Source organism: Mobula hypostoma, chromosome 6 (assembly GCF_963921235.1).
Source record: "Mobula hypostoma chromosome 6, sMobHyp1.1, whole genome shotgun sequence".
NCBI classification, from domain to species: domain Eukaryota; kingdom Metazoa; phylum Chordata; class Chondrichthyes; order Myliobatiformes; family Myliobatidae; genus Mobula; species Mobula hypostoma.
In genome coordinates, this window is record NC_086102.1 from 44,823,813 (window position 1) to 44,849,708 (window position 25,896).

Below are 25,896 nucleotides of genomic sequence, written 5' to 3' on the forward strand. Positions count from 1 at the left end.
GTCCTAGACTCCCCCACTATTGGGAATATTCCCTCCACAATCACTCCATCTCTGCTTTTCAATACTGATAGGCTTCAATCAGATCCCACTCATTCTTCTAAACTCATGCGAGTGGAACCCCAGAGCCATCAAACATTAAAAATACATTAACCCTCTCAATCCCAGGATCCTCATGAACCTCCTCTGGAATCCTCTCCAATGCCAACACATCCTTTCTTAGATAAGGTGCCCTGCTCACAACACTGCAAGTGCGGTCTGACCAATGCCTTACAAGGAAAAGTGGAGTAATTACCACAGTAGAACAAATTTTAAGGGCCAAGTGATCAATTTCTTCTCATCTTTTACATAAAGGAGGTTCCACTTCAAAATCTCAGAGCTGCAAATTGAGCAAAGCAATTAACCAAGAGGTGCCGGAGATGGAGTACAGGACAGCTCTAACCTGCCCCATGCTACTGTACTGGTTTGATCCTTCCAAGAGCGAATCAGGATTAAAGTGGAAACTTAAAAGCAAGTTCTGTATCACAAGGTTATGAAACAAACTTAAACAAAGAACAGAGCTAATGAAGATTGTGAAAGCAAGTGAAAATTATAAAATGCTATCAGGGAGACAATGACAGGAAAAAAGTAGGGTCAGGCAAAATGAGAAATCGATACACACAGTGAAGTGCAGAGTTGGGCATAGAAGAATTGAAATTGGATTGGCTTGATTCATAGACAGGAATTGGACAACGTCCACAGAGAGTGAGCATAGTTTGGAGACACCAAGGTTCAGAGAGCTGGCTTCTGGTCTCCATTTTTCTAATGATCTGCTGGTGTTTCCAGGAAATGTAACATATTGCCATGCCATATCTTTGATACACAGGAGGACAGAACAAGAGATGAAACATTCCTGTAACTTTCTACTTAATTTCAGGTGTGCTGGATAGCTGCTTCGGGAATCAAAGTGCAGCAGGCTCAGCACCCATAAGGTGTTATAAACCAGGAAACCTTGAAGAGCAGAACAAAACCACACCACACTGAACCCTTTTGCCCCAATTTTGCCATAGATACGAGTTCAGTGGTAGGGCTGGAGCAGGAAAGAACTAAAGAAACAGAAGGGTGCGAGACAGAAATCAAGTTAATAGATGATTAGTGTGAATATTAAAAAAACACCTTTTACTGCAGTTTGCCATGAGATATGACAACAAATAATCATGAACACCAACGAACAACTTTATGTAATAAATAGCTTGGTACAACTATGCAAATTACAGTGGCAAGTAAAGAGATACAGGAGTTTCAAACAATTTTAATAAAATTGTATTGTTCATGAGCATTGTAGATAATTTTTTAAAAAAGTTTTTATACTATGAAATATACAAATCTGCTGGTAAAACCTCACTTAGCAAATTAAAGAAACATATTTAAAGACAAAAATAAATTTCAGTAATTTAGCACTTTGAAAGAAACATCTTGAATACTTTGGAATATATTTACATATGATAGAATAGGGGTTCCTAACCCCTTTTTTATGCCTTGGAGCCTTATCATTAACCGAGGGGTCCACAGATCCCAGGTTGGAAATCCCTGCGATAGAGAATGAGTGCCCTACAGTTTTCCATTTGGTTTCCTGCAGAACCAAGCTCATGAAATCACACAGTAAATTACAGGAAAAATGGGAAGGGCTATAGTGAAAAAAATATTAAAGTATAACAGATATTTGATTTTTCCTTTTCCCCAGATGAACCTGGGATTGTGGACATGGCACTCACATTCTTTAAAAGTGTGTTCCATTTTTATTTTTAAAAAATGATCCAGTATTACTAGTGCAAAGCTAAAGCCCACAGGGTGAAATTCCATTAACAGTTTTTCAGATGAAAGAACAGACTTTGTTCAAGCTTGATTAATATTTCCTCCTATTACTATACCCTACATAAATTACCCTCAGGCACACCAGCTGAATTGCACCACCGAAGGGTCTATCTTAAGCAAGCTGTTTTCATAGATCAAGTCTAATTTAAAATACTCTCAATCAAGTCTAATTTAAAATACTCTCATGAAGAACAAAAGAAAATCAGAGTTAACCACATCTTAGCAACCACTGACAAATGTCCAAACAGACTAGGTGTAAAGGAAGTATGGGGAGGAATGCATATATTAATAATTTAAACATCTGTTCCACAATGAAACTCAACACTGACAATACTCTAAGAAAAACAACATCAGGACATAATGCTGGTAGTTTCATGATCAGCAAGTCTGGCTGGATTTTTAAAAAATATAAACTTGCACAATTAGACAATCTGAAGAGGAAATGTTTGAAGATACAAAAAAGGCAACCATCATAAGTCTGGCAAACACATACAAGTCTGTAGAAAAAGAGTTACAAATCTCTTAAATGAAAGAAGATTTAAGTAAGTGAACAATTGTAACTGTCAGTGGTTCTAATTTGAACTAATAAATTATGTTGTAAATGCCAATGTTTAAAAGGCATGAGATTACAATTCTAAACAAAATATCAAGTTCAAAGTACATTTATTATCAATTTATAAATTATACACCTTGCGATTTGTTTGTTTACAGCTAGCCACAAAGAAAGAAACATTAAAAAACCCAAATAAAAAAACCAAAACTACTGCGCTGAGGGAGAGGGAAATCACACACACACACACCCCATGTAAACAACAGGAGCAAACGACAGCATTTTGAACCAGATGGAGCCCTTAGATCCGGTCCCGGAGTAGGCCCAAGCCTCAATCTCAGTTCATTATACTACAGGGCAAAAACTTTGCTAAATGTATCAGTAATATTTTACAGACTCATGAATATTCCAACTAAATGGAGTGTTCACTCACCTGTACAAAACAAGGTAACTCACACACAAATACTTTGCAGAGATGCGCTCTGCCTCTTCAGATCTGTTGCACAGGACTGCTAGTTTAACTTCTCTGGAGATGGTTACATCTCAAGTTTTAACTTCTGCAGGTGGGAAGTCAGCAGCAGTTGTAGCTATTGTACTGCTTTATGACTAAACATTCAAATCTGGGCTCTCACCCACTGCAGGTTCAGTGTGTGAATGCCTTTAAAGGTGTATTGCCATTTCAACAGCATGAGGCATTTAATAGTGCAGTGCAAAATTCCTGTTAGCAAAACATAGCCTGCCATTCACTGATGCTAACAAGGTTATGGCACCACTGGGAAACAGAAGTTTTAGCTGTCGAACAATTTCACCCTGTGATTTCCACACTTGGCAAAAAAAAAAGGAAAGTATGTACAGTCCCTTCTACGGGTGGCCCTTTAGATCATTATTAGGAGCAGAAGGCAGTACGACTGGCTGAACTTCCTTCCACCACCAATGTGACGAGACAGTGAACGGACACAGCTGGCTGACTTCCTGGTGAGGAGGTCATGAAAATTCACACTAATGCTGTAAAGATCAACACAATGTTAAATCTCTGCACCAAATTCGATCTTTCAACTATTGCACCAGGTATTTTAGGCCTATTTGTGGTGGGGTGGGTGTTTGGTGCTGATGATGAGACACAGCTCTCATTCTCCAAATGTCCTCGGTGTACAAAATAGGTGAAAAGGGCTAGTTAACGAGATTCCTCATTTATTTCACACCTCCTGTATAACCATGATGACTGTGGAGAAATGTGCATTCTAGAAAGAATGTAGCCACGGATAATGGTAGTCTTTCATTTGCAATACAAACTGAGGACTGGAAGGAGTACTGCCTTTCTGGCAAATATACCCAATTGCTCAAGAACTAGTCTTTCCACCTGAACTTTTAAAGAATTCAGAAATGTTAGTACTGCAAGGGCAGACTATGTTGCAACAATGAAAAATTGTATGAATTGACTACAGCCTTTGGCCAAAGCATCTATGGCAACGTGAAAGACAAGTTACCAGATAAATACATTAGATCATGCAGCAACTATAAAAGGAAGAGTTGATGTTTCAGGTTTAGACTCTTCAAATAAGCCAAGTAGAAATTATCTAATAATTTACTGTGTCATTGTTTCAAAGTTCAAAGCACATTTATTATCAAAGTATGTAAACTGCATACAACCTTGAGAATCATCTCCTTACAGGCAGCCACAAAACAAAGAAACCCAATGGAACACATTAAAACGAAGAGCGTCCTACACCCAATGTGCAAAAAAAGGAACAAATCGTGCAAACAATAAAAAGTAAGCAAATAACATTCAGAACAGTGAGCTCACAGCCATGAAGCCAATCACAGACGATCCAGGAGACGGCAAGCCACAGCCTCAGTTCAGCACAGAGATGAATCGCTGAGCATTGAACTGAACCCCAGTCTGCCCTTGGACACTAGCCCCGACACCCTGACCTTTTCAATCTGGCCCATTGCTTAAGTCGGCCAAACCTTGGCTTGTTCCTCGCTCTTGGGCTTGGGCCCTGCTGCCTCGATTTGGCTCGTACCCACTCTTTCCAATCTGGCCCAGTGCTTAAATCAGTCAAACGTTGACTCTTTCCTCTCTCTGGATCCACTGCTTCCAATCAGCTTCAAGTCCGCTCCAGCAATGGCCATATATTGGCTCATTCTGTGTTCTTGGGCCTGGGCTCCACTGCCTTGATTCAGCCCGCACATGCCTTTCAAACTTCTGTTCACACCGCAAAAATGCCAGGTCGTACATGTGGTTCAAAAGCTCATCTCCGAAAGTGAAGTTACAGGCTATTGACTGCTGTGATCATTTTCCAGAAAAAGTGTGATTAATAAAGTAGTTAATTGTTCAGACTTGAAATGCAAAATATTCTAAGAAAAAGCCAGGCATGTCATAAGTGGATTGTATTGGAGTTTGTTGTATTATACCCATTGTTCTCTAGTATAAATTTTAGTTTGTAATACACATTCAAAGACAGCAATAAAACGTTTCCCCATTTATTGAAATTCATCACTTAAAATGGAACTTCATGCCCTGCCCAAAAGCAGCAGAGAATATATTTCTCTCTGGCAGAAAAGCTCCCCACTATTCAGTACACTTTTCTCCAATGAGAAAGATTTTAAGAACATGCTGAATACATCTTGTTTATTCCCCTAGCCTCTGCCTTTTTAAAGCTGGACCTTGTCACTTTGCATAAAATTACCTCTATAATCGTCACACAATGATTTTGAACTTGCCTTGGCAAAGCAAATACTTATTCATATTAGCATTCAAGAGAATGGAGTTTATTGCGCAACCCACCAGTGGTAATTTGAAAGCACAGTAATATGGTGTCTGACCAGCAGGCACCAAAGTAGCGTGGCTTGGTCCAGCTCTACTTGACAGAAATGGCAAAGGTGGAAGAAACTGGCAGTATCTCCGTAGCATGACTTATTGCAGTGAAAAATAATAAATTTGCAAAAATCACACTGCCATTCCCAAATTATTTTTACTCAACTCAAGACTGAACATGGCTTTCTTAAAAATAATTACAAATCATTGCATGAGGCCAAACTCTTAAAGATTTGACATTTTCTTTGTCGTCCTCAAATGTCAGCATACAGGTAGTTTCAGTAGTTTCTCTCCAGTGGTCACTGAACAGTGCAAAAGATCTCAGCTCAGGCATTTCCGGAGTAACCCACGTCGCTCATCTATCGGTACATTTCCTCCTCTAGGTATGCTTGCAGAAGCGCAATATCCGATGGCACAGGCGAGAATACCAATCAATAAGGCACTGCCAATCCCATACAACAAAGGCATCTTAAAGGAATCTAGTACTAAAAGAAAAAGTGGAAACAATAACTTAGTACATCTTTCTTTGGTCTGCTATCCTTCCTGCATTAAACCACTTATTTCTATTCCAGCACCTTATTATTTCCAAAATGTACTTTGAAGTTTCTTTTATTCACCAAGTTGTCCAATTAAACACTCATTCCCTTGGTTCTTAATATTAACTTTGTAAATATCTTATTAATTAACTTTCAGCATTTTAATATTTCTCACAATTTTTAAGCTTCTGCTACTCTCATATAACTTTGATAGTCCCAGGCTCAGGAAATTTTCACCTTTAGAGAATCACACGTTATATGCCACCTAGAAATGCACAATGCTAAAATACTCTTGTAAATATCTTCAGCATTAACTGGGATTCCTTTTTATTGAAGAGGTGTTATGTCGTCAAAGCGTCTTTGCTTTTCAAGATAACCAAAAAAAAGCTACGTTTTTAGTTCAAGGTATCTGTCTTAACAAGATGCTAACCATGAAGTGGCCCAACAGCTTTTCCTCAGTCACTCAATACCAGGTTTATTATCAATGCCCAAGCCTGGTAGAACCCGCCATGAATCTTGGTCCACATAATATTGGCTAATTTCAGCCAGGTTTCATTTGATTCTGTGATCGCTCTTCGTACCCCAAGCCAGATAAAAAGGCAAAATATAGATCGCTCCAAATTAAAATAAAAATTGAACTATAATACATTTTCCAGCATGCAAAATTTAAGAGAATTTATTCTTCCTGTACCCTTGTCACTTTAAACATTGACAATTATATGAAAATACACATCCCATTTCCTACCAACGTTGGAGGAAAGATGGGAAGAAGGTATATTTTTTCCACCAAATAACATTCACACCCTTTGCACCCACTAAAAACACACGGATCATCAGAATCTCTGGCTTCTCCTTTCCAAGCAAATTGAAACTAACCTGAAATATCAACGCGTACTGAAAGTATCCCAGATTGTTGTGGTGGTATTTTCTGCCATGTTCCAGTCTCAGATTTTATCCACGGTGCCACCTTGCAAGAATAATCTCCAGAAAAATCGCTATCGGAGCAGTGTAAGCGCAGACGGAATTGCTGCATGCTGGTTCGCTCAACGCTCATGCTGCTGGTACCAAAGTCTTTCAGATATGTCACCACTGATCTCTGATCCACAAACACCAAAGGACTCTGGCTGACGTTAAAAGAATGTCGTTGGAAGAACCATTCCACCTCATATAAAACATCTGAGGAAAGTCAATAAATTTGGATTAATAAACAGTCTACGACGTACATCTAAATTTGATTCAATCCCATTTATAGGATCCACAGTATTGGATGCTAATATTAACTTCTGGATTTGAGTAATGTTACTCAATTAATTTACTAACCTAGAAAAGGACACTCGTATAGGGATATGCACATTTACCCAAAAGGGTGTTAGAATATTATTTACGGACAAGAAATCAGTGATGGAATTAGAAAATTAGTAATCAGTATAGACTTCTGTCCAAATTGCCTTCCAAAAAGAGCACTGTTCATCTTTTACAATGGGAAGGGAGGAGTCAATGACATCGTGATTGTTCCTTAAAAATAAACCCAGATGCATACAAAATACCTTCAACCAATACCTCACAGCAAATCCAATGTCCTGGCTTATAATAACATGAATAAGGCAGATCTGATTGCCCATTTTAAAAATAAGATTTTTCCAATGCTCAAATTTCACAATATTTTGTGGTATGTGCAGTTGAAAGTGTGATCTGATAGTGCTGGTGAGGGGAGAAGAGCATTGTGACCAAAACGTAAACAACCAACCAGCTATCTTATTAACCAAATAAACTGAGTAAGCTGAGGACTTGAGAAATTAGTAGAGGTAGCGGGGGAAATTTGTTGAATTTAATGTTGATTCCTTTTTTGTATCTGATTTGGAGGAGAAAATTAGATTAAAAGCAGGACACAAAGGGAGAAAAGTTTACTTCAAGCTTTTTAAATATCCGTAACTACTTACTAGAAAGGATATATCCTACAGTTGCTTTAATTAGGTTTCAGTGCCAGAGATATTCATTAGCAAGGATCAATAGTTTCTCCTTCCTTAAAAATCAATTTGATATCCAGGCCAGTATTAACATGTGCCAACATAAAATATATCAGAGACATTTCTTGTGTTACTTCAAACCAGTTCCAATTTCTGGTAGCAAGTTAGGTTTACAAGGATCATGCAGGACCAGAACCTTCACTGCACTCAATGGATTTCATGGAGCTAAAGAACAAGTGGCTGATTTTTGCAAGGTTAATTACGGCACCTTGTACTGCACCTTGGCTGCAAATTCTTGATATCTGTACTTAACCATGCACCATCAACATCACTATTATTTTGAAAGCAGTGGAGTAGAATCTCAAAACAACACTGAACCTCTGCCTGTCACAGATTATTCAGCTGCTAATCTTAAAGTCACATACCAGAATAGTTCTATATATTTTAAATTAGTACATTAGTAAAACATTGATTAGGGACACTGCATTAAATATATTCTGAAAGCTCAAAAGGTTTATCAGTGAAAGTGGGTAAAGCTTTAACCTATTACAGGGTACAGCCATCATAACAAAATTTCAGTAGATTAATTATCGCAGAGTAACTGAATGCACTCAGTCATGCCAACCATCAGACAAACTGAAGAAACCCAAAGATCATAGAACAGTACAGCACAGGAACAGGCCCTTCAGCTTGCAATATCTGTGCCGAACCCACGGGTATTAATTTTGTACTACCTTATTCAGTGTATTTTCATTTTGGAAGAACTTCAACTATAACACCAGTTCAGACATGAGTTCTAAGCATATAGTATCCTGGAGAGCTGTGAATAAGACCAATAGATACTTCAACCTCTCTTACAGAGAAAGGGGAGAGAGGGATGGGGGGGAAAGAGCATCAAAAAAAATTGGTTGGAAGCAAGGGATTTAACAAAGAGACACCTAAAACCCACTGATCCAAAACTTCTGCCAAACTTTTGGCCATAAATGTGGAAACCCTGAGCTTCCACACAGTTGCCTTCATTACAGACACAGTCTACATTGGTATCATTGGATTCAGTGGTAGAGGGCATCAGCCATGCGGTTATTCAGCTGGGAAATCTGACAGATGAACCAGTTCAGAGACTCCATTCATTTCAATGGAGAGGAATATCAAGCAGATAACTTTCAGCTAGTTTACATTTTAAGTCAGTTAATTTGAAAATTGAATTAAAGTTCTTTTTTGGAATGGGCTCTTAAATGTTTCAGTCAATTCATTTTCCTTAAAAATGCAATAATTTATTAAACAATAAATGCAACATTTAGTGTTCGTAAATGTTCACACACATCCAAGACATTCCCAGATATTCGAGCTGTGACAACACTGACAGGCTTCGGGTCAGAGGTCACTGGTTGTGCAGGCATCTGTGCAATTCACAGGAGGCTGGTTAAAAGGTCTGAGCTGAGAAGGCTGTCACTGGGGCGGGGGGAACAAGCTAAGAGTGGTTAGTGAGCAGTTCATAACTCTGATGAAACTCTAGGTCTGCTTTTGACACAAAGGATGGGGAGCATTTAAAATGAAGAGCATTTTTTCCTTCAAGTCCATTGACTTTATGCAACCTGCACATCTGATAAATGCAACATTCCCTAAAGTACATACATTTTGTGTAAAAGACAAGTAGTGGGGCTGTAGGAATTGAATCAGAACAAATTCCTAAATGGCAGCAGCTGTTATGAGAAATCACAGTAGCTTGAAGACACAAATCTGCTGAATGTCAATCAACCCAGTGAAGTTATTCTGGCACTACACACCATAATAGTTCTAGAGTAAGCTTTCTAAAATTACCTGAGGTGTCCGGTATCTCCGACAGGTCAAAAGTGCAATTCATTTCCAAAGTCTCTCCTTGGTACACATGAGGTCTCTCAGACTCCAATGTCACGTTAAACTGAGGTGCTATAGAGTAAAATGAGACATTAATAGACAAGCAATGGTATTTATAAACGCTCATCATTAAATGCAAGCATATTTTTAAACTTCGGAATTGTATTTAGTAGAAGGAAGATAAACAAATTGTACTTTACACAACTTAAGGTCTAGAATAGAACAACTAAAAGAACTCTCAGTTTCTGTGATTGGGCAGCACTGAGCACTGGATATTAAAAGACAAACCATTTTCCTAGCAACCCTTCCAGGGATTATTTGCCTTTGCTGGTGCACAATTCTGTTGATATTGACTGATTGCACAGTTCCTTCAGCAGCACCTTTCCTTCACTGAGAATTGTTGGAAAGCATGGAAACCATGAGCAGGAAAATCTAATTGTGGCCAAGTTGGAAAAGCCTTGAAATGGAGTGTGCAATCTTCCCCGCTACAAAGCTTGCGGTCTTAGGTGGTGGTGCCTTTCTCTGCACAAACAATACAAGTCATGAAACTATCTGCTAGCCAAAATACTGGAAGAAACCCTGTTCTCTTCTTTGAAGCCATGGATCTTTTACTTCCACTCACGAGTTAAAAATACCACATCAGGTCAGCAACTTGAAATGTGTTGGGGGCGGAGGGGGGGGTGGGGAACACCATTATTTAAACTCTAAAGAAAGCAGAGAATAGTGACATGCTGGCCTATCAACAGAATGGGGCAGAACTAATAAGGATTTATGATAAGGAAATTGTATGCAACAATTGTGATAGTCTATTTTGTTTATATGTGGTTGTAACTGGAAGAAGAGACGAGGAGCAAATGGATGCGAGAATGTTCACATTGAGGGTTATACACACGCACAGACTGAGGATTGCTTAATGGAGAGAAAGCGTAAAAATCATCCTGGTCATTTTTGGTTTGGGAGGTTATAATTTGTGGGGTGCCAGAGGGATCATTGCTGGTTCTGAACTGTTCACAGTTCATATTAACAACTTGGGCAGAGTGAGTTCTAGGAAACAAATGAACTGCTGATCATATTGTTTCTTGTGTTGTAGTCCTATATCATAGAAACAGGCCTTTCAGCCCACTTTTCCCTCCCACTGCATTCTACTACTCATTAGGAGATAACACATCTTCAGAACATTCATAATCACCTCCAGTGATACTTGATGCAAAGTATTGTTCTTACGTATGTGCCATTTCCTCATGACCCTCTTCCTTCCATAGCGCTCTATGGTGTTGCTGGAGCTGACAGTCCCATGGGAAGATCGCTTGGAAGAGGCCTTCGAAAGGAAGCTCTCCAAGTACGCAGGACTGGTCAGCAACTGTCAGCAGGCTGGATGGAGAGTGAGGTGTCTCCCAGTGGAGGTTGGTTGTAGGGGGATTTGCAGCCCGTTCCTTAGTTAGAGCCTTCAGCATTTTGGGCATCGAGGGAGAGAGGAAGAGGAGAACCATCCGCAGTACCACCGATGCGGCAGAGAGGGCCTCAAGATGGCTGTGGCTCAAAAGAGGGGAGCCATGGAGTCATAAGTAGCTAGCCATCTGGACACAAGCTGGGTCACCTGGAGGAGGTTGTATGATGTTGAAAGACCCGAAACACCCGATGATTTCAGGAACATCACTGAAGATGTGTCCAGAAGCATCAGTAGATGTATGTACACAGTGTTTGCTTTGATGTCCGCCAGTTTTCTCAATTTTTTTTTTAGCATTTTTCTCTCTTTACATCTTTCTAATCTCTTGCTGTTATTTTTGTTAAATTACCAATTCTTTAGTCTACCACTAGCCCTTGCATTCTCATCCAAGGCTTCCAAACCTTTTTTATGCCATGGACCAATACCGTTAAGCAGGGGTCTATGGATCCCAGGTTGAGAACCCCTGCAGTCTTTCATTTGGTATTTGCTTAATTGCTGGAGTTAACCACAGATTTCTCCCTTTCCTCCTGGGATCCCATTTTCATATTAGGGCAGTGGAAGCTCAGCAGAAATGTATCCTATCATTTAGCTTATTCATTCAGTCAGTCCAGACCACTCTACCTTCATACCATTGTAATAAACATCATTTAGGCTGAGAACATTGGTTATGGATTCAGGGTACAGCATTGGTGCTGACTATTTGATCCACTTCAAGTTTATGCCAGCTGCCAAAAGAGCAAGATTCCAGACAATCACAAAAGCTTACAAAATCTTAAATTTCTATGTACCTTCCCAAACTCAATCTTATGCAGAACCACACTTTGATGCTTAATTTTGGTCCAGCACCATTAACCTGCTACAATCTTCAGTGCAAGGTAAAATTCAGGACTTACCTGCTGTTTTAAAAGCGACAGCAATGGCATTTGAATAACTAGAAACGGCTTCCGACCACCTTCCATTTGCATCGGGAACCCATGCCTGTACCATGCAGTAATAAGATCCTTCATCAGAAAATTGAGTCCTGTACAGCCGAAAACGGAATTCCTTGTCACTGACTTTTTCCAAAACTAGATCTTCTGGTTGGTGGTTAATATTCAATTGCTCCAGCTTTACCACTGAATCCCGACTCAATGAGATCAGTTTTTTACTGTCCTTTGCTTCAATAAAGGCTGGTTCATTCATTGATACAACCACCGAATAATAAGGAACTTCAAGATGCTCTGCAGAAATGCTACATGTCATTTCAAAAGTGCTACCCTTTGTAGCTACTGGTTTTTCCTCTGTTGCAGTTATGCTTAGGCGTGGGTCTGAGGAGTAGAAGGAGCATAAATATTAAATGCTGGTCGAGGCACCTTTTTCATGATCCCTAAGTAACGACTCCTGAATGCCAAAGACTTCGTACACAATTATCTTAATCATTAATAATTCTACCAGAGAGTCAGCACACAGTCCTCTGCATGTCATTTTTCCTAGCTCTCCCCAACTCACTCAGATGCTCATTGGGAAGGTGTAGAGGCCAGGCATATCTTTTAAAAACTGGCAGCATTAAAAAAGGCAGAATAAGGAAAAAATTAACCTATGCTGATCCACTTTAACAGTCTCAACAGAGCACAAAATCATGTATAAATAGTATTGCGTCTGAAAAAAGTTACAAGAGTTATATTTATGGTGTATAGTTTTAGAGAAAATAACAGCATAGCACCTGATGTGAAGAACAAACTTCCCACAGAATTTTTACCTTCAATTTTCCAGAACATATCAACACCGAGGGAAGATGATTCCTGTTTCTTCAACCACGTATTTCCTCGTTGTTTAATCCAGGCAGAAACATTGCAAAAATATTCTCCTCGGTCAGACGCAGATGCATGCTGCACCTGAAACTTGAAAATATACAGCCTGGGCTTCATGAAAGTAACCTCTCCTTTTTCAGCTCGCTCATTATACTGATTGCTCACTTTTAGTGTCAAATCTTGACCCATCGTTGCTATTGGGACACTCACTCTGGCATCATCATCCGACCCATTTGGCTTGAAATACCAAGTCACATCTAATCTTGCATCATCTGTGTTTTGCAAATCTAGCAATTGGCATTCAAACTCTGCTGGTTCTCCCGAGGAGCTGGGCAGCCTTATGGAGCTTAGGTGAACAGTATACGTAGGATCTGTGAATATGATTAGAGTAAAAGTTACTTTTAACACTTATATGCTAATTAACGTATCACAACCTATTTACAAGTGATCCTTTAGGTAATTTTATTGTTATTTCAGCTGTACTTGAATCAATAAACTGGTCATAAATTTTGAGCAACGACATTTCAGTTGGAATAATACTTTTATCCCACATTTTCCATCATGAAAATTTGCCAGTTCTATGATGCTTGCACAAGAAACTTGAATTAGCCAAGAGATAAAGAAGTCACAAGATTTTCAAAAATCCATAGTACAGTACTATTGCAAGTTGCTTGAAGCATTTCTTGTTAGTTACGAAAAACAAAACAAAGTCGAGTATGGCACAAGCTGAAAAAACAATTCTAATTCATATAACAATATATTATTGATAAATGTGTGGTTAAATTTGCACTGATATTAATCCTAGCTAGGTGCATGCTATAATCTAGCTGTCATATTTAATAAGGCAGCAATCCATTTATGAATAAAATAATTCATACACATACATGTTTTTGCAGATGCAGGAAATCCTGAGTAATGCACACAAACTGTTGAAGGAACTCAGCAGGTCAGGCGGCATCTATGGAAAGGAATAAAGAGCCAATGTTTTGGGCTAAGACCTGATGAAAGGTCTCCACCCAAAATGTTGACTAGATGCTGCCTGACCTGATGAGTTCCTCCAGCAGTTTGTACATGTAACAAAAACAACTTCCAACTTTAGACACTTTAGGCCTTAATAATTCTGGCACAATGAGGCTGTGACCTTGTTAAGACAGAAATTCTCTTCTCCTTTCAACTTCCAGGTCCATATGTACAGCTGAGGCAATGTGTTGTGTCCTTGAGCAAGGCACTTAATCACACATTGCTCTGCGACCACACTGGTGCCGAGCTGTACGGGTCCTAATGCCCTTCCCTTGGACAACATTGGTGTTGTGGAGAGGGGAGACTTGCAGCATGGGCAACTGTTGGTCTTCCATACATCCTTGCCCAGGCCTGTGCCCTGGAGAGTGAAGACTTTCCAGGTGCAGATCCATGGTCTCGCAAGACTAACGGATGCCTTTATGTACGTGTGACACGTTTGAGTATGGCATTAGTCAAGAATGCAGGGAAAAGACTCGGTTTACTTGGGGTACACAAAGGAGTTCTTTTCTTTCCCTTTGCTTATTAAATAAACTGTTCAGATCCAGTCCTCACTGTAAAACAGGGAAAGCAAGGGTTACTAGTCAGGATTTGAATATCATATAAATTCAACCACACGATTGTAATAGGCTCTCACCAGGGAAGATTGTGCCCAAAAGATACATTCCTTTCAGACAAATATTGGAATGCTCTTTCCACTGTATTGGCTTTGTTAAATCACAAGGAGTAAATAGGAAAACAAACACCCAACCCGTTCATAACGACAACCATTAGTTTATCTAAATACAACATTAACTTCATTAAGTTCTATCATTTGAGTCCTGTAAAATGCAAAGTATGTCAAGGAGAAACCTGCAATGAACACAAGGTTCTCCAACTTCATGTGATGTGGCTAATTATATCCAATTACTCATGCATGAAAAACAATGAAGAATGTAATTACCTAGAAGTGCCACAGTGATATGGAGAGGATTAGAGGTTTTCTCTGCTGCTTTGATATATGGGGTCCAAACAGAGGCTGCACAGTAGTAATATCCACTGTCTGATTCATCAACTTGTAGCACTCTCAGTCTGTAGTCATTACTACTAATTTTGTTCAAGGTGATAAAGTTTGAATCGTTAACTATTGCTGCAAGATTCATATGCACCAGAAGTTTCCCGCTTTGAGTGTCAACTGCTGGAGATGTGCTGGCATACCAGCTGACCTCAACACCAAAGTCTTCAGCACCTGTTACTGTGCAGACCAGATCAATCTCATCACCTTTGTTCAAAGTGAGCATCCTCCCACTTGCAGAGACATTTAGAGTCTGCGCTGTAATATAGAAATCATATTCTTTATTAAGATTTTTCCCATGAGTATTCCAAAAATCAACAGTCCTATTGTTTCAAAAACTTTGTAGCAGATAAATGAGATCACCCATGAGGCGCCTCAGCAGTAACTGATAAAAAAAACAGAAGCTTGTTTGCACTGAACTAGATTTGCATTTGAGCATCTGTCTTATAAACTAAATACCCATCTCCTTTTCCCAGCTTTTGAACTTTTTCCAATGTTGATACGAGCAATAAATTACCTGAGAGCAATCCAGAAGAATCTCCTGATTGCCATATCAATCACCAATTTAAAAAGTGACTCAATTCTGTAAAAAGTGTCTTCTTGCTCTCTGACTTAATCTTTCCATGTGTAATCCATTTTTGGATCTGTGTCTTGATTCTGAGATATAATTTGCAAAAACATATTTATCTCCTAAAGAATACCTTTCAAGTTTTGAGCAGTTGCTAAAATTAATTATTTAACGTGCATCTTGCTTTCAAAGCCTTTGGTTATCAACTGCATCCAAAATGCTGGTCCATTAAGCAAAATAGAGGATAGATATTCAGTGCTACTTGCATTAAGATCAAACTCATTCTAAATAAGAGACTTATTATGAATATGATCTACCTACCTAATGACTGAACGCCAATCGTTGCAATGTTTGTACTTTTCTCCTGAATTTTTTTCCAGCTGGAGCCACCATCCTTGACCCACTCTGCCGCCACACAAGAGTATACGCCACTGTCCTCAAGCTGCAGGTGGTTAATAAAGAGCTTAAAAATGCCGTTTTTTTCCAGGCCCATTCTAATATCACCCTGCTGATACCTAGCTGCGTACGAACCGCCAGGCAGGAACTGATCGTTAGTGAAAGACAGAATGTCTTCTGTCACACCTCCATTTTTTGTCAGCTGCCATTTGACAGAAAGATGGGTTGAAACAGATGATGTTGTTGTTGCAACACACTGAAGTTCCAGGGCCTTCCCTTCGGTGTAGTTCCTTTTTGGCAGACTTCTGGACTTTGCAGGTGATACAGTAAGTTTATCAGGAATCACTGATAAAGAAATACACCATGATTACTCACAGAGGGAAAAAAAACACTAGAACGTTTAAACCGGCATTATATTTATGTAAAAATCAGAACCTGTTCTGATGTCTTACCAACAACCGCTGGTTCACATACCTGACAGCCAACTGTAAGACTCTCATCAAACCTTTTGTATGAAATTGTTAAATGAATGGTTGTAACTATTTTGGCTTATGATTAAAGCTCGAGCTCTTGTGACTCGGTGTGCTGCAGGGATCAATGCTGCATCCATTATTGTTTAGCAGCTATATTAACGATTTTGATGATTATGTGGTGAACTAGATTTGCAGATGATATCAAGAATGGAGGCATAGTAGATAGTGAGAAAAGCCAATCAAAGCTTGCAGCTTGATCTCTACCAGATGGAAAAATGGGCTGAAAAGTGACAGATGGAATTTAATGCAAACAAGTGTGAGGCATTGCACTTTAAAAGGACAAACCAGGATAGGGTTGCAAAGTGAATGGCAAGTCTCTGAGATCTGTCATTAAATAGGGGGACCTGTGAGCACCTATTCATACTTCCTTGAAGGTGCCATCACACGTAGATAGTGTCATAAAGAGAGCTTTTAGCACATTGGCCTTCATAAATCAGGGTACCGAATAGAGGAGTTGGGATGTAATGCTGAGTTGTACAAGACATTGGAGTATTATGTATAGTTCTGGTCATCTACCTCCAGGAAATATATCAATAACCTTGAAAGAGTGCAGAAAAAAGTTACAAGGATGTTGCCGGCACTTGGGGACCAGAATTATAGGGCAAGGTTGAATATATTAGGATTTTATTCCCTGGAGCATATGACAATGAATGAGTTCTTAAAGGAGTATACAAAATCATGAGGGGTATAGAAAGGCATGCAGGCATTTTCTCTCAAGTTAGGCGAGTCTAGGACTAGAGGTCATAGGTCAAAGGGGAAATATTATGGGGAATCAGAGGGGAATCATCTTCATTCAGAGGGTGTTGAGTGTAGAACGAGCTGCCAGCAGAAGTGAAAGATGAGGGTTCAACTGTAACACTTAGCAGAAGGTTGGACAGGTACATGGATGAGAGGACTAGGGTCTGGGTGCAGCTAGTTGGGAACTAGGTAGAAAAAACGATCAGCACAGACAAATTGGTCCTAAGGACTTATTTCTGTGCTGTAGTGTTCGATGATTCTATAATGTGAGCAGCAAAAGGAAGCAGAGATAAGATGAGGAAGAATACCACATACTCAACAACACTTCAGGATACAGACTGTTTAACAGAATGAAGGATAGATATATATTCAAAAAGCATCTTGTAAAGAGAGATCAGCTTGCTAGATCTGTTTGGAAAGTTGGCAGGTGACACAACAAGGATATATAAAATTATGAGAGGTGTGTTAGCGTGGATAGCCAGATTTCACTTCTCATGGTCGGGGTGTCTAAAACTATAGGGTGACGAGAGGAAGGATGTTTAAAGAAATTTGGCTGGGTAAATGTTTCATATAAAGTGTAGCTGGTCTCTGGAATGAACTGCCAGATGAGGTGGTGAAAGCAGGAACAGCAACCTTTAAGAGGCATCTGAACAGGTATTTAACTGATCAGGGCACAGAGGAGTATAGAATTAATGCAGGCAAGTGAAACCATGAACATAGTGGGCTGTAAGTCCTGGTTTTATGTGGCTAAGCTCCATAAAACTATTGTCGTTGTTGTTTCTTTTCACACCTTGCAGCACATTGGGCAACATTTTTTGACGTTTCCTTAGGATTTGTCTGTTTTATTTATTAAAAGGCTGAGTTGCTAGCTTAACACTCAACCCAGCATGGATGGAAAGTAGGCAAGGGCTCGGCCGGATTCGAACCTGGGACAATTTGTCTCAAAGTCCAGTGCTCTTACCACTACGCCACCAGCCGGTTCCATAACTCTATAGGAACAGATAAAAACCGTAAGGAGAAAACATTACAACAGGATGGGTAATCAAGCGGTGGGAATACCTCTAAATAGTTCAAGTTCAATTGTTAGTCAATCATGCGTGCACATGTATACAGCTAAATGAAACTGTTCCTTCAGGGCAGAAGTGAAAAACACTGCGCAGACAGTCACAAAATGACGATTGATGGTGCATGGGATGTTGTAATGAGTTCTCTTTATCTGTAGACAATCAAATTAGCCAGCCTCAGTTTGTAATTGACTTAGTATATCTCTCTCTCTTTTAAGTTATCTGACCTACTGGGCAAGTTTTAGCTTGGGAATAGCTTTCAATGGAGACAGAGGACGTGAGACCAAACTATTCCAGGGTCGATGAACTGCAACTCTGTTGCATTTCAGATTGCACAATTTTGACGCAGCTCCATAATAACATCAAAAGTAACCTTACTTGATTTCAGGGACACAACTCAGGTTCAGAGGAACAAAAACACAGATCAGGTGGCAATCTACGGGGTGGGTGTACAAAGCAGTGCACAAATAGTACAAGGAGAGAAATCAGCCACATCTGAATTAAATCCCAACAAAGAAATTCAAGTGAAGAGCCCAGAGGGCTGAACCTCAGGTGCTGAATATGGCGAATGAGTAGGGAACTCAAATAAACAACCCATTCTCCTTGTCAGGTACACAATTAAGTCAATTTATACAGCAACAAAGTCTACCTAGCTTGTCCATGAAAAACAAAGACAAACATGCCCACACAGGGAAGACACAAAAGAAGCCTTTATTTACAGGATGAAAGCTATAAACTGAATCTGCTGACTTCTTTTCCTGATTTAGCTGGATTCACTCATCTATTGTCTAATAAAAGATAAAGATTAGCTTTATTTGTCACATGTACATTGAAGCATACTTTGAAATGCACCATTTGCACCAGATCGAGTTTGTACCCGGAGGAAACCCACTCAGTCACAGGGAGAAGATACAAGCTCCTTACAGACAGTGACAGGAATTGAACTCCGATCTAAGAACATAGAAATCTACAGCACATTACAGGCCCTTCAGTCCACAATGTTGTGCCGACTATGTAACCTACTCTAGGAACTGCCTAGAATTTCCCTACTGCATCGCCCTCTATTTTTCTAAGCATGTACCCATCTAGGAGTCTCTTAAAAGACCTATTGTATCCGCCACGACCACCGTTGCTGACAGTGCATTCCACGCACTCACCACTCTCTGAGTGGAAGAACTTACCTCTGACATCCCCTCTGTACCTGTGTACCTACTTCCAAGCACCTCAAAACTATGCCCCCTCGCGTTACGTCATTTCAGCCTTGGGGAAAAAAGCCTCCGGCTGTCCGCATTAGGAACCCTAATGTCTCTCATCAACTTACACACCTCAATCAGGTCACCTCTCATCCTTCGTTGCTCCAAGGAGAAAAGATCAAGTTCACTCAACCCATTCTCATAAGGTACGCTCTCCAATTCAGGCGGCATCCTTGTGAATCCCCTCTGCACCCTTTCTATAGTATCCACATCCTTCCTGTCGTGAGGTGACCAAAACGGAACATAGTACTCTGTGGGATCTAACTGAGATCTTATATTGCTGTAACATTACCTCATGGCTTTTGAACTCAGTCCCAAGGCTGATGAAGGCCATCACACCTTACACCTTCTTAACAACACTGTTAACCTGCACAGCAGCTTTGAGTGCCCTTTCGACATGGAACCCAAGATCTTTCTGATCTTCCACACAGCCAACAGTCTTATCATTAATATTATATTCTGCCTTCAAATTTGACCTACTGAAATGAACCACTTCACACTTATCTTGCTGTAAAGTGTTGCACTAAACACTGCGCTACTGTGCTGCCTTCATTGAAGATTAGCGGGGTAAAGCCAATGATGAATACCAATGAATGATAAACCAATGAAGATTTTGAGACCTGGCTTTGAGTAACAGTTATCCCAATTCTAACTAAATCTGAAAAGGCAAACAGAGCAGAAGAATGAAAGAAGTCGAAAGCAAAGTTATTGGGAATACTGAGCACGTCAGGTAGCATCCATAGAGAGCCACTGTAGTAAAGTGGGTAGCATGACACAGTTACAGCTTGCGGCATCGAAGTTCAGAGTTCAATTCTGGCTTCCACTGGAAAGAGTTTATATGCCCTCCCTGTGATATGCATGGGTTTCCTCCGCGTGCTCCAGTTTCCTTGCACAGTCCAAAAGTACCACTGGTTGGTAGGTTGATCGATGATTGTTAATTGTCCAGTGATTAAACTAGAGTTAAAATAGGTGGGTTTCTGGGAGGCGCAGCTCATATTGGACCAGAAGAGCCGGATCTGTGCTGCTCTCTAAATAAACAAATAAATAAAAAGATAAAATGAACTCAAGTTTCAAGTACATCTCTCTGTAAAGTGTGGCCAAGATTGTAAACAATATCATCTAGCCAATAGGTCAGCATGGGAAATTGGAGGGATTACATCTGAATAAAGGCATATAAAAACAGAAATGAAGGCAGTTAGAGAGTGAGACTACAAAAAAGGAAAGTAAAAATTGTGCAATGCACAGCTATCGGACATGTCTGGTTGGTCCGATAGCTTAAGAGAGAGAGATACTGAATTAATAACAAAGTTGAGTTGGCTAATTTGAAAAACTAAGTTAACTGAAGTTGGAGAATTCAGGGAGGTCTGGAAGGATACAATAATACTCAGACTGAAGAGGAGTTGCTGTTTCTCATGCTTACATTGAGCCTATTTACAAGTGTGCAGGAGGACACAGACAGAGGGGAATAGAAAGAATTACAGTAGCTTGCATGACGAAGCCCAGGGTGGTCCTGAACACTGGTGCTCGACAAAGCATCTACCCAATCCATGTTTGCTTTCTCTAATGCGGAGCAGACAACATTGTCAACACTGTACCCAGTACATTAGATTAAAAGACATGCAAGCAAATTATTTCTTCATCTGAAAGGATAGTTCAGGTTCTGGGGGAAGTGAAGGGAAGATGTGAGAGGACAGACGTTGCATTTCAAGGGAAATCGCTTCAATAAGGGAAGTGGTTGATGTAAAATGAAGAACAGATCAGTAAATCACATGGGGAATGGTCTCTTCAAAACATGAAACCATATTGAAAATGGCAGAACTTGTAAAGCATGAGGCTGATGAGAAAGAAGGCAAAGCCTAAAGAACCTTTGGTCTAAGAGCAGAACTGCGGGAGATAGAGGAGGACAAAGGTCACTGACAACAGTGTAATCATCAGTACGAATATAGAGAAAGTGAAAGGAAGCAGGACCAAAACAACTGTGGGATTATGTGGGTTTGCAGAGAGCGTTTGTCACTGGTCTGTTCCTGAGACCAGGTGAAGGTGAGAGAAGAGTGGAAACTGGCAAAAGGACCAATAAAATTTGCATGTTTTGTATGAGCGCAGGAAGCAGAGCACCAACAGGGCGAGTGCCCTGGAAACAGAAGAGAGAGTAGGTGCTCGGGTAGGACTTGAAAGGACGAGCATTTCAAATGTTGCACTGCTCCTGCCTGTGCAATTTTCTGTAGTTATATCTTAGGTATGAAATAAATGATAATGAAGAGAAATTCATTAACTTCCACCCTGCCCACTTTCACATTCAATGGATTATCCTTCATATTAACATGCTTGCATTCCCACCCACCTCTTCCCTTCCTGTTTTTTGAAGAAGCCATTCTCCTTTGTGATTCTCCCATTTACTCTTTGGTCTCCACTATTTTTTTGACAACTTCCCATGCAACCTTCTGCCTTTCCTCTTTCCTAGATCCAAGTGGCCCTTCCAGGTGAAGCAGCAATTCACTTCAAATCCATCAAGATATACTTCGTGCTCATGGCATGCTTTCCTGTACATCTCAGGAAACAAACATAAATAAAGCAACTGCTTATCTGTAGCCCTGAACTTTCTGTTGCCTGGCACTTTAACCCCCGTCTCACTTGGAACTGTCTGTGCTCTCCCACGCTGTTACAACATGGCTCAGTGCAAGCTTGGGGAATGGCATCTCATCTTCTGCCTGTCTAGACAATTTTGCAGCCTTCAAGAATTAATGATAAATTATTCAAAAACATGTTGGCTATTCAGAACAACACACACAAAATGCTGAAGGAGCTTAGCAAGTCAGGTAGCATCTATGGAAAGGAAAGAGCAGTCAATTTTTCAGGCTGAGACCTTTCATCAGGACTGGAAAGGAAGGGGGAAGGAGTACAAGCTGGCAAATGGTAGGTGAAGCCAGGTTTTTTTTTGGGGGGGGGAGTTGTGGGTGGGGGAGGGGTTTGAATTGAGAAGCTCCGAGATGCGAGGTGATAGGTAGAAGAGATAAAGGGCTGAAGAAGAAGCAATCTGATAAAAGAAGACAGCGTACAATGGGAGAAAGGGAGAAGGGGCAGCAGAGGGAGGTGTTGGGCAGGTGAGAAGGAGTAAGAGGGAAGCTAAAATGTGGAATGCAAAAAGGGAAAAGGGGGAAGTGGAGAAATTACTGTAAATTGGACAATGTGATGCTCAGGCCATCAGGCTGGAGGCTGCACAGATGGAATATGAAGTGTTCTCCGCCTGAGAGCGGCCTCATTGTGGCAGTAGAAGAGGCCATGGACCAATGTGCTGGATTGAGAATTAAAATGGGGGGGGGGCCTCCACCAGGAAAGCCTGCAGAAGGTGCTTGACGAAGTGGTCCCTTAATCTGCGTTGGGTCTCAATGATGTAGAGGAGACCACACTGTGAACACTAGATACGATGAGCCTAACAGACTCACAGGTGAAGTGTTGCCTCACCTGGAAGGACTGTTTGGGCCCTGAATGGTGGTGAGGATGTGGTTTGGGGCAGTACAGCACTTACCCCACATGCAGGGCAAGTGCCAGGAGGGAGATCAGTGGGGAGGGTCGAGTGGACAAGGGGGTCACGTAGAGCGTGATCCATATGGAAAGAGGGGAATTGGGGGAAGGGAAAGATAGGTTTAGTGGTAGGATCCTGTTGAAGATGGCAGAAGTTATGAAGAATGATGTGCTGGATGTGGAGGCCCGTTGGGTGGTAGGCAAGGACAAGGAGAAATATCCCCATTATGGATGCGGCAAGATGGGTTGAAGGTGATCTCTAGGAAATGGAGAAGACGCAGGTGAGGGCAGCATCGATAGCAGAGGAAGGGAAACCCTGTTCTTTGAAGGAGGAAGACATCTCTAATGTTCTGGAATGGAAAGCTTCATCCTGAGAACAGACGTGGTGGTGACAGTGGAACTGAGAAAAGGGAGTGGCATTTTTACGAGTAACAGGATGGAAGAGATACGGTCAAGACAGTGTTGAGAGTCTGTAGGATAATAAAAGATATCAGTTGATAGTCTGTCTCCAGACACAGAGTTTGAGAAAGGGGAAACAGGTGTCAGTGATGGACTGAGTAAATTTGAGGCCAGCATGGAAGTTGTAGGCAAAGTTGATGCAATTGAAATACTCAGCAAGGGTTCAGGAAGCAGCACCAATGCAGTGCAGAAAGAGTTGGGGAACATTACCAGAGTAAGTCTGCTGTTGTTTTTGTTTGGTTTAATTAAATGTAATATTTTAAAGTGGGTGAATATCTGCTGGATAGTGGTGCTGGTATCACCTGTCATTGTTAGGGGAAGGGGGAGTGAAAGAAAGCTCTATTTTGTTTTAAATCATTGAAATACTGAAAATGGATTGGTTATTGTAAAGAGGCACTCAAAATGTAACAGAGTTTACTGCACAATTTATAATACTTACCTCTCAAAACCACAGAGGCTTCATAATTTCCACTACTATTTTCATCTGTACTGGGTGTTTGGCATTGATATTCCCCATCATCTTCAAATTGAGCACTTTTTAAGTGTAGCTCAACAGAGTTGTCACTGAGTCTCTTTACCCAAATCTCATTTTTCTGAATCTTCTCCTTGTAGTTAGGATCTGAATACTCTGGTTCCAGTGTGCTGATGATCTTTGATTGCTGGTGGTTACGAGTCACAATCCAATCAAAATTTTGTTCAGTCGGTCCTTGATAATCACTGACGTTGCAGGGAATGCTGACTGTGGTGTTCACCACACGGTACAGGGGACCACTTGGGACTTGTACAATACGTCCCAAGGTCAGGTCTGCAAGAAACAAAAAACAAACAATAAAAGGAACACTCTTCAGGTGAGATGTAGAGTATTTCACCAAATCCATGCCAACATAAATTCTGTACATGTCTAGAAATGAGAAAAAACATGAATCTCAAACAAGACTGAAATCTCAAACAAGAGAAAATCTGCAGATGCTGGAAATCCGAGCAACACACACAAAATGCTGGAGGAACTCAGTAGGCCAGGCATAATCTACGGAAAGAGTACAGTCGAGGGTTTCGGCCTGAAATGTTGACTGTACTCTTTTCCATAGATGCTGCCTGGCCTACTGAGTTCTTCCAGCATTTTGTGTGTGTTACACTGACTGGAATCCAGCCTCTTTAGGTAAACTGCTGCTTATCTAGCAAATTACCAGAAACACACGAGAAGTTTGTTACAGAAGGGCATTTATTAGTACTAGAAATTATCTCTAGCATATTTCACAAGATACAACTTCCGGTTAGGATCCACATTTTACATCTCGACTCGTGCTTCTTTCAAGACCATTCTGGTTACAAGTGAATCAGTGAACTCATCATTAAATTGGTTTCCTAGCTTACACAGCCAACTAAAATCCTGATGCAACTGGCTGTATAATAATAGACCCCATTGTTCAAGGTATCATCGAAGCACTCATACACTGTACACTTGCGTACTTCATTCTCTTTGTTACTCTGAGCCAATGCACAATGGTCATTTGAACATGACAGGAGCAACATGAAGAACAATATAATGGACCATGATTTGCTGTGATCGCACAATTAATAGGATCACCCATATAGCTATTTAAAACGTGCACTGCATGTTCATGAAAGTGCATGTCAATAATATCACAGTGAGGAAATTAGGACTCTTAGGTCTCAGAACAAGGTGAGCAGCTATGCATCGCCATAAGCAGTCAGACTAAAAGACTACAAACAATGCAAGCTGCATGCTAAATCAATAACACCTTTTAATTTTCAATGTTGAACAGAACTTTTGACAGTAAGTGGGATTCCTCAAATGATCAAACAGGTACTTGGGCGGAAGTTGACAAGATTCAACACTGTCAACATGCAGTTTTCCATCCACCATGCAAATACAACCACTGAAGTGGACTGGTAAAACAATGAACAGCCATTTAACAGAACTTACAGATTTTCCACATTTCGTTTTCTATTCGTTTGATCCTGAATCTGCTGCAACAGAGAACAGTACATCATAGCAAAGTCCATTTGGCCCACAATGTTGTGTTGACCTATATAAAACTATTCTATGATCATTCCAACCCTTCCTACACAATCTGTAACGCTTCATTTTTCTGACATCCGTGGGCCTATTTAATAGCCTTTTAGATGGATTTAGACTCCAGCACCACCCCTGCGGGGCATTCCAGGCACACACCACTCTCTGTGTGCAAAGAGACTACTTCTGACATCCATCCTGAACTTTTCCTCCACTCACGTTAAACAGATGTTCTGATATTGGCCACCGCTGTCTTGGCAAAAAGATGCTGCTTGTATACTCTTATCAGCACCTCCCGTAATCTTATACACCTTTCACCTCATCCTTCTTCACTGCAAAGCGAAAAGTCCTAGCTTGCTCAGGATACGTTTTCTAATCCAGGTAGCACTCTGGTATATATCTTGTGCACCCTCTCTGAAGCTTCAAAAAACATCTGCT

The 25,896-nt window shown here is 40.5% G+C and overlaps 1 protein-coding gene across 1 annotated transcript in view; it reads right to left on the bottom strand.

The window, feature by feature from the left end:
• Positions 1-4,007: 4,007 nt before the first annotated feature.
• Positions 4,008-25,896, bottom strand: part of LOC134348000 (prostaglandin F2 receptor negative regulator-like) — a 75,338-nt gene continuing 53,449 nt past the window's right edge. The window contains exons 2-9 of the mRNA XM_063050731.1: positions 23,860-24,225; positions 15,777-16,196; positions 14,777-15,145; positions 12,765-13,187; positions 11,920-12,333; positions 9,544-9,651; positions 6,632-6,931; positions 4,008-5,704 (exon numbers count right to left, since the gene is read on the bottom strand). Of these exons, the coding sequence (XP_062906801.1) occupies positions 5,541-5,704; positions 6,632-6,931; positions 9,544-9,651; positions 11,920-12,333; positions 12,765-13,187; positions 14,777-15,145; positions 15,777-16,196; positions 23,860-24,225 (2,564 nt within the window). The 3' untranslated portion in view covers positions 4,008-5,540. The remainder of the gene's footprint in view (positions 5,705-6,631; positions 6,932-9,543; positions 9,652-11,919; positions 12,334-12,764; positions 13,188-14,776; positions 15,146-15,776; positions 16,197-23,859; positions 24,226-25,896) is intronic.